Below are 16,297 nucleotides of genomic sequence, written 5' to 3'. Positions count from 1 at the left end.
GAATGCAAGAATATTATATAAATCATAATAAAATACATAACAATACGATTATATTAATACCTATTATAGGTACCAATATTTTATATTAACGTTCAATTAACATTTTTGATTATGTATATTATGTTTATTATGTAAAAAAGATACTTGGTATATTTTTACAACTTTGTTTTGTACCAATTAAGTGTACAGATTTATTTACTATACCTACTACTGATTTACTAAATTATTAGGAGGGCTCTGCCAGCTGCTCGATTCACTCGCCCGCCATTTTAAGGCTTTGGACGATAACCTTCCTTTTTTTCCTCTTGAAATAATAATATTTGGAAGATAAAAATGCAACATTTTATTTTAGAGAAATATTATAAAAATAGAGTTCAATCATTAGAATATTAGGCAGAGTATGAGTAAGCATGGTGGAGTCCATTACCTATTTTTTTCTCGCGGAAATCAAATTTAATTTTAAAAGTTTAAATTGTATTATATATTTTAGTATCTATTTGTTTTCGATCATCTGTATTTTTATATGTCATTATATCATATTAATTTTTCAGAATATTTGAAACACGCATCGTGTTTACGAACCACACTGTTCGAGGACTCACGTTGTGGGAGACACTATCGATCGTTGGCTGGATTCATTTCGAACGAGACCAGTGGACCCAGTATTTGTTGGTAAGATGTGACGTTATTTTTTGTAGACACGAAAAAAACTCAAAACCAGCCGACCTATTTTATACTAAGAATAAAATATTTGTGATGTGGTGGAGTGTTTACAAGTGCAGTTGGATGATAATTCCCCCTCCTTCAATATATAAAATATTAAAATAAAATAATACGATTTCAAATAAACCTCCATGGATTTATCCATTAAACTATTTTAAATGATAATATAATTACGAATTTTGGCTAATAATATGATAAAAAGTATTTTTTATGTATAATTTTAATGATAATAAATAAATTTATATTTAATACTTCCATGAACGGCAATGATTGATGTATTCAATATTTCTTCTGTTATTTTTTTTATAATAAATGATTATTAGAATTCATATGAAAAACTGAATTTTACATTATAAATATAATTATACATATATGTATATATCATTAATTACTTATTAAGTATTTCATCAATTTGAAAAAATTTTCCATTGATTAATATTTTTAGCTACCTACGTCATTGAAGTGTATCATAATAATATTATAGTTAAATTAAATTGCACAATACAATATACATATTTACGACACTAAACTTTGTAAATTGGTACGTTGTATAGAGATCGTAGACGATTGGGAGGAAGAATTAAACCCCCTAAATATTTTTATTTTTTAAATGTATCATAAAGACATTATATTGACTATCAACTTTGAAATTCATGGTTTTTATAAAGATCGATGTAAAACCATGTTTTTATTTGATGATTACACCAAAATATTCATAATTTATGACAATAAATCAATAATATTTTGTTTATGATCGACAAAAATTATCATTATTTTTTTTTAAATTATGAACTTCCCAAAAATGTTTCTTTTTTATATTTACATGCATGTTGCAAGTTATGTGTTTTCGTTATCTGCTGTCGCCGCTTTTATTAACCAAAAAAATTAAACTGTTCTCATGTTACTGCAGTACTTACAACCTACTACATCTATATAACCACGACGATATTATGGTTTTAATTTATTTCATAGCCAAGTTGCTAAAACTTTTTTTAGAAATTCTGTTTCTGATAATTTTGTTTGAAGAATAACATCGGGAAGTATGCGACTGAAAAAACCACCAGCTGAAAATGTTCCTTTTACGCTACACGCCTCCTCGTTCACTCCTTAGCACGACATTCCGGCCATATCCAGTGGGCAAACATGTTAGTTTTCAACACATTATATATTATGCAAGTATGCATAGCAAGTTCAATTATGCAATTGACAAGTTATTATTACTTTTGCCAGAGGTCCCTGTTATATTATATGACCAGTAACTATTATGGCTCTATGACTGTTTTGTAGTGATGTTAAGCATATTATCACTACCCGATGTAATATTATGTTAAGAAAATTTTACCAAATTTTGATGACAATATTGGTCAGATGCATATAATAAAAAAAAATGCATAAGCATGTAAGTTTACGCCCCGTTACTTTCTAAATCTTGTTTTCAGTTTTATTAACATAATGACATTATGTGGCCGCAAACAAACAATTTCTGAATGTATAGTCACTGTTTATTCTGTATTCTAGTTTTCTTGCTAATATACTTCCAATAACATCAAATTCCTACGCATTGGTATAATAACATAATATAACGGTTTTGTAACTTTCACCATGCATTTTCACAGGAAAGATGAAAAATTGTCTAAAATATATTAAGTATCTAAACGCGTATACAGGACCTTCAATATACGTATATCAAGATTTATATAAGACTACACAATCAGTCGAAATTTGATTTAAAAGTCGTTGTTAAAAAATATATAAAATTTATAAAACAATATTATTATTATATGTTTATATATATTAATATGAAACAGTATGTTTTTTTATTTCGAAGAAACAAACTGATCAAAAACATATTATAGAGGCGTGAAAGTACGTGTCAAAAATTCACTGTAGAAGTTGTTTTATGCATAAACAGTAGACAATCGTAAATAGTAATAGGCAGTAGCCAATTATTGGATAATAATATTGATAAAAATTACCTCGGCTATAATATGTAGGTATGTATCATTATTGCAGATGGTTTGCCCCTGAAAACTATAAAAATAATTATAATTTATAACACGTCTTGTAAAGACATTTTTGTGTAAACTCGTCAATAATAATTAATTTTCCATTTTTATTGCAATAATAAAATATACAGTATTAATAAAATATGGAAGATTGTTATTTCTTAATACAAAATTAAGATCTATCTATTAATGTAATAATAATAATATTATGCTTATCGATAAAATGTATCTAAATATGAATAACCATACTGTCGTTGAACCAAAGTTCATCAATATATCGATTAATTGTTTTGAAATACAAATGTTCATGTATTGGGATACATAGGCGCACGCATATTTTAAAATTAGACGTAACAATCGATTATCACTTTCAATCGGTACTTGTTATAAAACGTAGGCATTTAAACTTTAATGTAACAACCGCATTAAACCCGAGCACAATACAATACTATTACATTCATGGCCAATGATTTTATTAAAGAGATTTTCAATATTTTTCTAGAAAATATTTCACTCGGTCACACAACTTGAACATTTAATATTTTTCCATAAGTTGTTGTTAGTATAAATTTAAAAAAAAAAAATAAGCATGATGTAAGTATGAAGTAAACATTTTAACAGAATTCGTCAAAATCACGAATATTTACAAATTATTTTGAGTTGAAAGTTCAAAAATGTTTTCTATTTATATCTAAACATTTCCTAACAAAGATTTCCCATAAGTTTTTCTCCACCTTCAACAAAAACAAAAAAAGTATCGGAAAGTCAAATTAATTTTTATGAGCATTTGAAGTTGGACATTTTCAATTCAAAACTATTAACTTAGTTGCTTGAAATTTTCAGCAAATGTTTTAACTTATAACTATATTTTGACTTTTTTATGCTATTTTGCAACATTTGAAAGTTGAAATATTTTAAGTTTTTTATTAATGTTATCAACATCTTATTCGTTAGGTCAAAATTATTGAAAAATAAATATAAGGTTTCTCATAAGATATTATAATAGCAGTTGACAATATTAAAGATCCGTATGCACATATTTATAAGTAATTTAAAGTCCACATTTTGACTAAATTCATCAAAATTTCGAAAATTCGCAAATTATTTTATAGTTGAAAATTTATAGTGTTCAATTTTTATAACTAATAAATTAAAATTAAAATTAATGATTCTCGTAAATATTTCATACTGTAACAAAAAATATAAAAATATTTAAAAACAGTTTTAAATTCAAATTTGGCAGGAATTAGATATTTAAACGAAGAATAACGATTTAGTTTTTTGTAGTAATTTAAAAATATTTATTCATAGACACTTGAAACTTTTAAAGTACCTTATAATATTTTATACTCACGATGATATTTTAAAGTAAATTTTTTACAGAAAAAAATAATTTAGTCGGGTCTATAACTAATGCTTAATAATACAATTAATTACTTTAATTACACTGATATCATAAAATATACTTAGTATTATTATAAGCTAACTGACCGCCTTTGCTGAGAATCGTTTTTCCAATTAAACGATTTTCTATTATTAAACTAAAATTTAACACATCCATTACAGTGACTTCTCTAGATATCTAATATACAGCAGGACATTTTCAGCTTTTTATTTCCATTTTCATTTCACTTTTTTTTATTTTATCATTATTTTGTCATTATTATTGTAATTATATTACCTAACCTAACACGTCATAAAATTCTTGTTTTTTTTTCGGACGTCATACGATTATAATTATTTTATTATAAATACATAGTGAAATTGGTATGTCAAAATAATAATATGCTCAATGCATAACATGAATAAATTACCTATCAGATACGCTTCAGATCGACTACAAACAATAGTTGAGCAGACGGTATAATTATACTAATCCAATAAAATAATAAAAGATAATATTAAGTCATTCAAAATGTTATTTTAATAATATTATAATATGGTCGTCATACACTCATAATTCGAGAACGCTGATCTTAACAGTCAATTCGCAACTTTTACTTTTTTCGTTAGCTGGCACACACAAAAATAAAATAAATAAATAAATACGCATACTAATAATAATATAATATTTTGAGACGATTCATTTTATTTCAGCACTCATCACAGATTCCGAGAATGCGTGCTCGACCAAACACGGAGGACATGCAACCAAGACGACGATTCCTTTACACAACAATTGTTGGACAAAGCGTTTGGATTTTTCCGCAACCAGTGTATAGATTACGTGTAAGTACCTACTTATGCAGGATGATATTATATATAATATTAATTGTTTTATTCGGTCAACAACTAACACGACAGATGGTGTGTGTACATCATGTCCTGATTATAAAGACGATATCATAATGATCAGTTAGTTGGCGAGTACTTTCGTGGAATATTATGATTTTTTTCTTTTCACACTTTCACACTTTCACGACATAATCGTTGCAACTTGTGGCCATACCTACGGTATGTTTCACCAAACGTGCTTATTTTTCCATGTTACCATTTAATGATGAATTATTAATCTATATACCGATGTTTTGACATTTTTTGGTATAGGTATTCGTATTCTTCGGCAACATGTTTTTATTTTTTTGGATTAATATACCGTTTAAGGAATGTCCTAAACTATTTGTTTTTAAGGATAACCAACCTTTTTTCCTGTAAATTATTATTAACCATATTTGAACCGCAAATCATTATACTGAGGATAATATTATGACCCTTAAAAATGGGATGAAAAATATCATTTAGACATTGTATCTAGTAATTATATTATACTAGGTTGAATTTTACAAATTATAAAATGTTTGATACATTTATATTAATTATTAAAATTTTCAAATCAACATATAGCAACAATATTTTATAAACCTATTATCATAGCTTTTAATACTTAGAACACTCAAATAGCTCAAATAACTCAAACACTAGTAGTACGAATTTTGATTCTGAATATTCTGATACCTAACTCGTTTGAAAAATAGAAGTTTGTATCTCCACATTACACTCCTTAAATTGTACAAAAATTCTCAACAATTTTAAAATTGTTTTTGAGTATACTTAAAAAATTTCAAAAATATAACATTAAAGAAAAATCAGGGCATACATAGTGAATCGCCCTATTTATATACGACGGTGCTGTAGCTGGATTGGTTAAGATAATATAATATTTTAATACCATTATATGCCATTTTTGCAGGCCTAATCAAGACGAATGTCCTGGATATGAATATTATAACGCAATGTCCACTAACCGATGGCAAGACGATAAGGGTAAAGGATCGCCGAGTCCCAACCAATGGCCATGTATGTATAAGCAATTTAACTGTAGTAGATAGCAATGTTACGACAATCGGCATGATACGTACGCAATTATAATATTTTTGTCGAATAAATTGTTATAATTTTATGGAACATGGACTTTTTTTTTGTATTCATATATTTATCAAAAACGTCCAAACAACAAAAATGATAGTTTACAAAATTACAATATATTATACAATATAATATAAGTAGTAAATACATATTATAACGTTTAATATAATAATTTAGTGGTCGGGTGGAATTTCGAGTCGGGGAAAAACTATAACTATTAAATATTATAATAATATTCAATACCTTTTGTTATATAAGTGGTCATTAATTATTATGCATAAAATTGTATTGGTTTACTCCAGTGGTTCTCAAACTATGGTATGCAGAAAGCATGTGTTGGTGGTGCCGAATCTCTATTATCTATACCTATTATACAAAAAAAAATTAAATAGTTTCGTCAAAAAATTACTATTGCAACCAAATTTACCAAACAATATACAAATAATAGTTAATATTATTCATTCGGATTCACATACATTCTCAGATCTTAGATAAAAGTTTGAAGGAGCAAATGTTAGTAAAGGATCTAATACATTATTTTATATTTTGGGCAAATATTATTTTACAAACTATTATATATATATATATATATATATATATATATATTATTTTACAAACTATTATATATATATATATATATTATTTTACAAACTATTATATATATATAACTATTGATATTTTTAATAATTCCATTTTTAATTATTAGTACCTGCATGATTGATCTGTAATACACATTCGTGGTGTGAGAAAAAAAGTTTGAGAACCTTTGATTTACACGTTATGTGTTTTGTTAAAATATCATATTGTACCTGTATCGCTCAGTCGCAATATTAAATTCATCAAGTATCGTTTGATATTATTATATGCCTACATATTGTGTGACCCTGAAATATTGAATTTATTTAGATAGTTTGGGAATACACGTCATATTATACATAGATTATTGTTAAATGATAATAACAATAGGTAATAGTGATAAAAATAATTATACGGATTTTTCGTAAGGTTTTGTTGTAATGGTTGCGTCTCATTAACAAAACCATATTTTTATGATTCATAGATTTTCCTTGTGGAGAAAAAATATCAAGTAGTTTGCTATGGTTTTTTTTATCTCCTTATAGAATTTTACATTTCGGTGTGTAAACTAGTGTAAACAAAAAAATGACTATCCATTACAAAGTCCCTAAAAACAAATGATTTCTGTTCATTTCTAAACAATTCGCTGATAAACTATAATACATTTTAAAAACATATAAATGTAATGTTTAATGAGCGGTAAAAATGAAGATTAACATGTTAAACTATTATAAATGTATATTTTTATTTTTGTTAATTAATAAAAAACAAATAAAATATTTTATAATTTTACGTATAAGATACGAATATAATTGGATTTTGGATTTTGGTATGTAGACTGGTAACTAGTCACTGGTTTTTACTACTTCAAAATTTTATAATAAACTACGCTCAAAATTTAAAATTTAAAACTTAATATTTTAATATTTAACACGGTTTTAGTGTGATCTAATATCGTATTTTATTCAATATATTGTATTAACATTAAATTCCTATAAAGTCCTTTGGGCTATTAAAGTCGAATGCATTGGTGTATTATAGTGTTAAAATAAACTACAATAGTAATTCTAATGCTATCTCCGACAAATTTGTTATAGCAAACTGCCATTCACGATATATTACTATAATAGTTACATACTAAATGAGAAATTCCATCGAAAACTCGAAACACTCGTGAAACGAATTATTTTAATTATTATGTAACATAAAGGCACATATTATCTGATAAAATATTATAATTTCTACATCTAATGATAGAACTCTATTATTCGTGTATATGTTTAGTATGTTGAGGTTGACCTTTAGGACCGAGATCAACGGTCATTAATTTGTCGGTTTAAAGAAAAATCCTGTTTTTATTTGTCTATTATAAACATGATTTTGTCCTCGCAAAATAATGTTACACATCATAAAATAGACAACTCACAATAGTCCAATTTATAATATAAAACTATTTTAGATAACCTTTTACGTGTGTTCTGTTTACATAATAATTTTATATTATTATAACATTATTACGTAATTTACGTGATCGACAAAAATTTTAACGCTTCAGTCGCTATACTCTCTATTCTCTAATACATATTTTTATATTTTATCAAAATTTCTGTGGTGTGTTTTATAATAACAGCCACAGTAAAACATTATATAGGATGAATTTATTAATATTCTGGATTTTGGAGTTTTTAAATATACTTAGGGACCATATTTTCAAATTCTCGCGATATCTTGTTTTACTTTAGAAGTATCCCGTGGCAATAATAACTTCTATTTTTCAAACAAGAACCTCACTTTATTACAATAAACTATTTAGTGGACAATTTTATTTTACGAGTAATATAATAATAATATATGCTAATTATTTAAATTTATAATAGACCTTAAAAATAATTTAAAAGAAATATGAAGTCGAATATTGTATCTGTTAAAATATTAGGGAGTATTTGTGCAGTTTTACCAATTTTACTGATTACAAATTAATACTAATTACAAAAATATTCTCAAATCACTATGGCCCTTCATATATTCTAAGCCCATGATCATCAATCTATATTATCATAAGTACCTACACAATGTTAAATAACTAGAAAATCTATCAAATAATTTACAGCAGAAAATAGATGGATATTATTTGAAAATAAAATGTTAGTTAATTCACAGGGCACTCCTTGATTAGTAAAAAAAAAAAATATTATCAATTTTAATACAGTAGGATCTCAATAATCCGAACGAGATTGGAGAAAGGGGTCGTTCGGATTACCTATGGCTTAAAAAAAAATATCAATTTAATTATAATTTAAATTATGAAATTTTATTTTTATTTGTATTAATTGTATAAAAACTCGTAATTTCAAAAGACAATGAATATATTATATATATATATAAGAATATTAATATAATACAATTATGAACTAAAAAATTTTAATTTAAAAATATTTTTTTTTTTAACACTGGTTCCTATTATGGATTGGTATGCCTTTCCCCACATAATCAAAAAATTTTATTACAGGAAAATATTATTTATAAATACATATTATGGCGATAAGATAATTCTCAAGCCCGTTCAGATTACCGCGTCTTTCGGATTATCGAGACTCTACTGTAATTGCATTATCAATTAAGAAAAAGACAATGAGTGTACTTAGTGAATCATCCTGTATATTATTATTACATCAGAAGTTTTGCCCTAATTTGTAAATCATATTTCTAAAATCATAACAAAATTATAATATAATAAATATATTATATAGAATAATAATACTAAGTAAACGTTTGTAGGTATTTTAATTTTGTAGATATTATCATAATTATTAAAGTTCGAGCATGTTTTGATAAATATGTCGGTAGAAGTATATAGAAAAAAAAAATGTTCATATTATTATTAACTGCCGTTGTGACGAGAATTATTTAAAATTTCATCCGTGGCCATCTCAAATCAAGCACAAGTGTACAACCGGCTGCGTATAATATGTTGCACTATATACTATATAGTATATACATTATAGTATTATAAACTTAATAATAAATAAGGACTTTTCGACACTAGTTCGGTATAGTAACATTTATAACATTGTCGATAACCTCCTAAAAACGTTATCTTATATTGTCTTGTTCATTTTGGTATATTGTTTCACTGTAAATAATAGATAAAAATTAATATTATATATATATATATATATTATTTTAAATTATAATTATTAATATATTCAATATTTCCGGCGCGATAGATTTGTTTTTGTAGTCGCTTTGTGTTCTGTGACGCAACGGTGGTCCAAATTACACGCATAAGTACACAATAAACTAAAATGGTTATTAAAAGAACGCGACACCCGCATGTATTGTCTCCGTCTTACAAGTGCATTATATGGTAAATTTTACGTTCAATAGAACACGTGTAGCTCGGTTAGCTTAAAAATTAGAGTGAACTGACCTCTTATAAAATTTTAAGGTAAGATTATTATCTAAACAACCTCATATGCTTTTATATATTTATATGAATATTTTAAGATGCACAAAAAATTTATAATTTTAAAATACTCATAACTCGCTTTAAATTTAATATATAATAAAAAGCATATGAGGTTGTCTAGATAATAATCTTACCTTTAAATTTTATAAGAGGTCAGTTCACTCTAATTATTAAGCTAACTGAGCTACACGTATTCTGCTGAACGTAACATTTACTATATAATGCACTTGTAAGACGGAGACAACACATGCGGGTATAGCGTCCTCTTAAAATACGATACGCAGCTCAATTATAATATTATACCATTAGTATAATATCATATATATTTGTATTCATTTAATATTACTTAGTAGTGTAATATTATTATTTTCTATAACAATAAACTTCGTAAAGCCTTTGAAAAACCACCATTACTTATTAATTGTGTTAGTACAATATACATTATATATAGGTAGGATAAATTATTATTTTACACAAAAACAAAATACACGGTTCATAATAAAAATAGTATTTATTAATTTGATGATTATCATATTCATCATATTATACAATCGAGATTAAATTAATATAATTACATTATCCCTTTTTGTAAAACAATATAAGCTGTGAATCTGTGGTTCTGTGATATAGGGTCTACATATCCTTATTATCCTTATGACTATAACCAACCTATATAATGGATATAAATATTAAAATAGAGCGCAGATTTTTATGTTAATACATAATTTTATTGTATGCAGATTTAAGATTTTTCAATTCTGATTAAAAATTAACATGTTTCATAAAGCCCTGAATAAAATCAAACGTATTCGGTAATTAAATGTATATTTTGTTTAATTATTTTGATATACCAATATAATTATATATTATACGATATTTCATATTTCAATATTTCATATAAAATATTGATAATAAAATGAAATATAGTATATTTAGTATAGTATAATATAGTATATTTCATTTTAGATTCTGAATGGAGCGATTGTGAATGTATTGATATATTTACAATGATGTTTAGTGTGTGTGTATGTGAATCTGACGTCAACGCACTATAAAAATGCATCTATTTTAAACTATGTGAGTGGCTTCTGGTAACAAATTGATCTATTATCTGTAGTTGGTACTTTGAAGGGTGTCAAAAAGTTATAAATCCCGAGAATTTTTCATAATGATAGTCAACTCAAGAAAAATAAGCTCATTAGTGTAAGAAAAATTTATGTGAGACTTAAGCTCTCATAGTCCCCTTTAAAATGTAAAGGCCTTTGTGCCGTTATATTATATTATATATATGGGTAGATGTCTAATACTATCATGATATTTTTCATATTATTTTAACTGTCGCATTTTGAACAATATATACAATAATTACCATCGTCAATATAATATATCATTTATTATTTAATATTCATCATCGTATTGTTATTATTATGATTAAGATTGTGAATTTGGTGAAAAATGCATTATGTTTGAAATACTGCAAAACGTAGCTTCTTTAACACAAATATTTTAAAATAAGATATTAATTAATTTAATTTCAGCAGTTTTGTTTTGAAATATGTTGTCATCATTATAATTATTAGGCCTTTTTTAATGAACCTTATGGCTCATAAGTTTTGAGTTATTTTTTAATTTTATAAATATCTTCTTCACGTTTTTTAGTAGGCATGTCATATTAAATTAATATGATAACTTCAATTTAAATTATTTTACACTATAGACAAATTCTAAAATATCCATATAAACTATGATTATTAAAAGTAGGCTGGTACCTATATACATAAAATGCATATTATATTTAAGATATTTTAACGTACTTATAATGTTTAATGTGAGGTTTTTTAATACGTAAAATTCAAAGTCCTGAACGCGCAATTATACGACAATTAAGGATGTATTGACGTTCTCTTGTTTTTGTTTTTATGTTCGGCCACCCAGCGACAAAACGACAAGACGATTGGAGACCAGATCAAAACACCGGAAGCTGGTCGGGCGGACCGTCAACAGCGGCCGCAAATGGCGAAAGGACGAGCCGTGGGCACACCGTACAAGCCGCGTCGTTCAGCACGCCGACGTGGCAGGTATCGGCCGCGGGTGTCGGCGGCATTGGTGGAGGTGGTGGCGTCTCCCCGTCTGCTCAGTCACCCACCAAGAAACCGGACACCACCAGTTATATGAGCAATGTGATCGACGAGCCCAACCAACAGGGCCTGGCCCAGACTGGTGCCGGACCGGCGCCAAATGCACCCAGCACCGTGACCATCGCCGCTACCCTGGCGCTATTGGTTGTCACGAAAATCGTCACATAATATCGGAACAAATTATTTATACAATATTATCCAATATTACACTCGTTCGCATAATTTATTATATTAAAAACTGTTATATTAATATAATATTTTATATTTAACATACTGCAAGATGGTTCACCAAGTATGCTCCCTCCCTTTTTACTTCAATAATGTGGTTATCTGAAATCTGATTTTTGGAATGTTTTAATATACGTAAAAATATTATCCTCAAATATTCTAATAATTGTTCAGGTTTTATGTAGTACTTAAAAAATGTCCTTTAAATGTACAAACTCCTGCTTCACAAACAGGGACAAGCCCCCTTTTAATACTGCAAATAATTTAGTATTTAATTTTTCTGACAATATTGACGTATCAGAATTACATTTCTAATGAATAAAGTTTTTGAATCATTTAACTTTGTGTAATTGTTTACCAAGTACCAACTAGGAATAATAGGTTCGTGATAAATTATATGGAAATTATGGTTGGCATTGTGAAATTACATTTTTAATCGTATTAATCTATCAACAATAATAATTTATAGAGAAGGTACAATGGTACAAATATAAAAAAAATACTAGATCCAACACTAAATCTGCTTTATATTTGTAAAACTATTTTTACTGAGGAAAATAATTTATTATCCTTAGTATAAACATTTTAATAAGTAATAACTGAGAAACTATATTATGATAAAGGTATAGTAGGTACATATATTATATTCTGTACTCGTAAAACATAATTATCCACTAAATAAATTAGAGTAAAAAAAGGAGGATTTTCATTTTAAAAACCAAAGTTTGTATCACTATAGGACACTTTTAAAAATGTACATCACAAGAATTTGAAAGTAAGATATTTATAAGCACATAAATTTAAAACTTCCAAAAATTAGATTTTGGATAACTGCATTATTGAAGAAAAAAGGAGGTGAATATGGTGAATTATGTTGTACATAGGATGCATAAGGTATAACGGTTTATTTTTGTTATTATTATTATTATTATTATTATTACTGTACACGACCGCGAAAATATATATTTTAAAACACGTGGCTAATAAAACATTCGCTATAAAATGTACCTACAATAACATCGTTCAAAAATTTTAATTTAAAATAATTGTTACATAATTATACCATCCATCCACCAACCTGGTAGAATGTTTTAGTTTCAATAATGAATCAATAATTTTCATTATTTTAAGTAGATCATTTATTATTTAAAAAAAACTATTAACATTTTAACATTTAATAATATTAAGACTTAACATAAATATTATATTTTAAAAAATATAAAAATAAAGTTTTTTTGACGATATATATTTATAATTTCATAAATCATAATTCATAAAAATTGAATTTCGGACGAGTAACTTATAGTTAAAACTTATAGGTACTTACAACTTACAGTCTTCTCATAAGCTCTTCATCCAAATTTTGATTTTAATAATAATATATTGCTTTGGAATAAGAAATTAAAAACGTAAAAGATTATAATATAATGTTTTTAAAAAATTAATAATATTTTTTCCAAATGTTATTAAACTACTTGAAATCATTTTAAAAATGTTAATAGTTTTTGAAATAATGATGGTGTTATTTAATAAAAATAATCAACCATCTATAGAATCATAACCATAAGTTATTACTTATTATGATATTTATCTATATAATTGGTATTGATTACGTTAAAAATCTTATTTAGGCCCCACTCCGTATTATAATAAAATAAAATAGTATAAAAATTACATTAGTGAGATCCATATGCCATATTAAACCCAACGTCTGACCTAATATAGTTCACCTAACCCTGTATATAGATCACGATCAGTGGTTGAATTGGAAAAAAAAAATAAAGATGGATTCTAAACGAAGTTGAACATTTCAGCAAATCAATTTAATGGTAACCCTATTCCTTGATGAATATAATAAAGGGATACACTATAATTTGAAGAAAAATGAAGAGTATAGCTCAGTCTCTCTGCGTCCTCCTCCAATTCAAACACTGATCACTATCGACCACAACTATTATTGTAGTAAAATAATTGTACAACAATAATACCCAATATTAAAATATGAACGAGAGGCACAATACTATGTATAGGTAATTATGAAGATGGTGCTGTTGAGGGTTCTTCAACGCCAGGTTCAAAATCACAGATCCACCTTCATTAATGATAAGCAATATTTTATTTGTTTATAAAAAAATAAATTAATAAATAATTTTCATTTTAGCGTTATATTTTGTTTTTCCGATTAACGCGTTCAAATCGTTTCTTTTTTCTTTTTAAGGGAAGTATACTTTGAAATTTACCATCCTCCCGATATTATTAATTATTATTATGTGCAATTCAAAAAATATCTATTTACAGCTTTATGAGTTAATAAGTCCAATTATATTACATTTTGCAATATTTTAGTTTTAATTTAAGAATATAACCTTTACTACTAGAACTCACCTCATACACGCATAATATTACCACCTAAATATTCGAGAGGGCATGTCTCCCTCCTGTTCTTAAAGATTTACGCCTCTGTTTCTGCTGTTTCTGGGAAGGCGTTTGATGCAAATAACACATAATATATTTTTGACTTCAGTCACTCCCCCTCCCCCAAAAATATGTATATAAATAGATACGTATTATATGCTACGCTCCACAAGAGTTCTACATACTTGTAGATATACCTACCTACATTTTAATAATTTCCAAAAAGATATGTGATATAATACTGTTAAAGTGATTTGAATTTCGCATAAATCGATATTTAATATGATTTTTGATTATAAATTCATCGTTTATTTGTTTTATAATTACTATTTTTAATAATTTTTTATTATATTGTTTTACATATCATTTTTTTTCTTCATATAATGGCCGCACTGTTGAACACATTTTATTATTTTGTAGTATTATTATTGTTTTGTTGTATAATTAAGTGGTCGAAATAGTGCAGTGATCTGAGTGAGCAGTAACAATGAAACATAGTAAAAACTCTCACTTATTGCCGTAAATTATAATGTAAGGTGAAATTATATTACAGTTATATATGTGTAAATTATATAAAATATATTATTATATAGTATACCAACATGCAAGGCGCCAAGGCCATTGAATGTATATTGTTATTACATTATAATATATGCATAAATTACTTTGGTGGAGGATATTAAATTTCAAAAGAAATAAAATTGGGTCGTGAAATATTATAAGGAAATGAAAAATAAAACGTTAACATCACCCTAAATCTTAAATAACTGTATAATAATAATATATTCATTTTATAAATATTATTTGATAATTGATTGTATCTATACTGCCCACTATAATATTACCTATTATGTACCATTGGTTTTTGATGATGGAAAAGTCTTAGTTTTCTGTACTATTTTAAATAAGATAAAACATTATGTTATTATTATATACATTATACATAATAATGTAGTTCCGACGCCTGTCGGCCAAAGGGTTTGACCAGCCTTAATTTATTAGTATAATACAAGTCCGTAATCTTTGTATATAATAATATTATTATTATAATCGTCTAATAACACGCGTGTATTGCCATCGATGGCGTTGCATTATATAATTTATATATACATATATAATATACAATATACTAGTCAATACAAAGTCACAAAATTATTCACACGTGTTAAAATAAACGATTGCGATACATAAATATTTTTATTATTTTATATTCATACCAAAAGTCTGTGATGTTTTACTATGTAAATGATACCTACCATCATCGCAAATAATATAACATTGTAGGTATATTTTTTTCTATTTTTTTTTTTTTTTTTTTTAGGTAAAATAAATTAATATTTAGAGTTTAGGTATGATAATATAGTAAATTGTTAACC

General features: G+C 26.1%; 1 protein-coding gene across 1 annotated transcript in view; it reads left to right on the top strand.

Annotated features, from left to right (window-relative positions):
- The window catches only part of LOC107165246 (uncharacterized), a 34,221-nt gene extending 20,698 nt beyond the window's left edge, over positions 1-13,523 (top strand). Inside the window, exons 5-8 of the mRNA XM_089227261.1 lie at positions 552-672; positions 4,827-4,958; positions 5,920-6,026; positions 12,076-13,523. Of these exons, the coding sequence (XP_089083387.1) occupies positions 552-672; positions 4,827-4,958; positions 5,920-6,026; positions 12,076-12,446 (731 nt within the window). The 3' untranslated portion in view covers positions 12,447-13,523. The remainder of the gene's footprint in view (positions 1-551; positions 673-4,826; positions 4,959-5,919; positions 6,027-12,075) is intronic.
- The last annotated feature ends 2,774 nt before the right edge of the window (positions 13,524-16,297 follow it).

Source organism: Diuraphis noxia, unplaced genomic scaffold (genome assembly GCF_037042655.1).
Source record: "Diuraphis noxia isolate RWA-SAM2 unplaced genomic scaffold, SU_Dnox_SAM2 contig0004, whole genome shotgun sequence".
NCBI classification, from domain to species: domain Eukaryota; kingdom Metazoa; phylum Arthropoda; class Insecta; order Hemiptera; family Aphididae; genus Diuraphis; species Diuraphis noxia.
The sequence above is the reverse complement of the archived record's forward strand: the minus strand, read 5'-3'. Positions and strand labels throughout refer to the sequence as shown.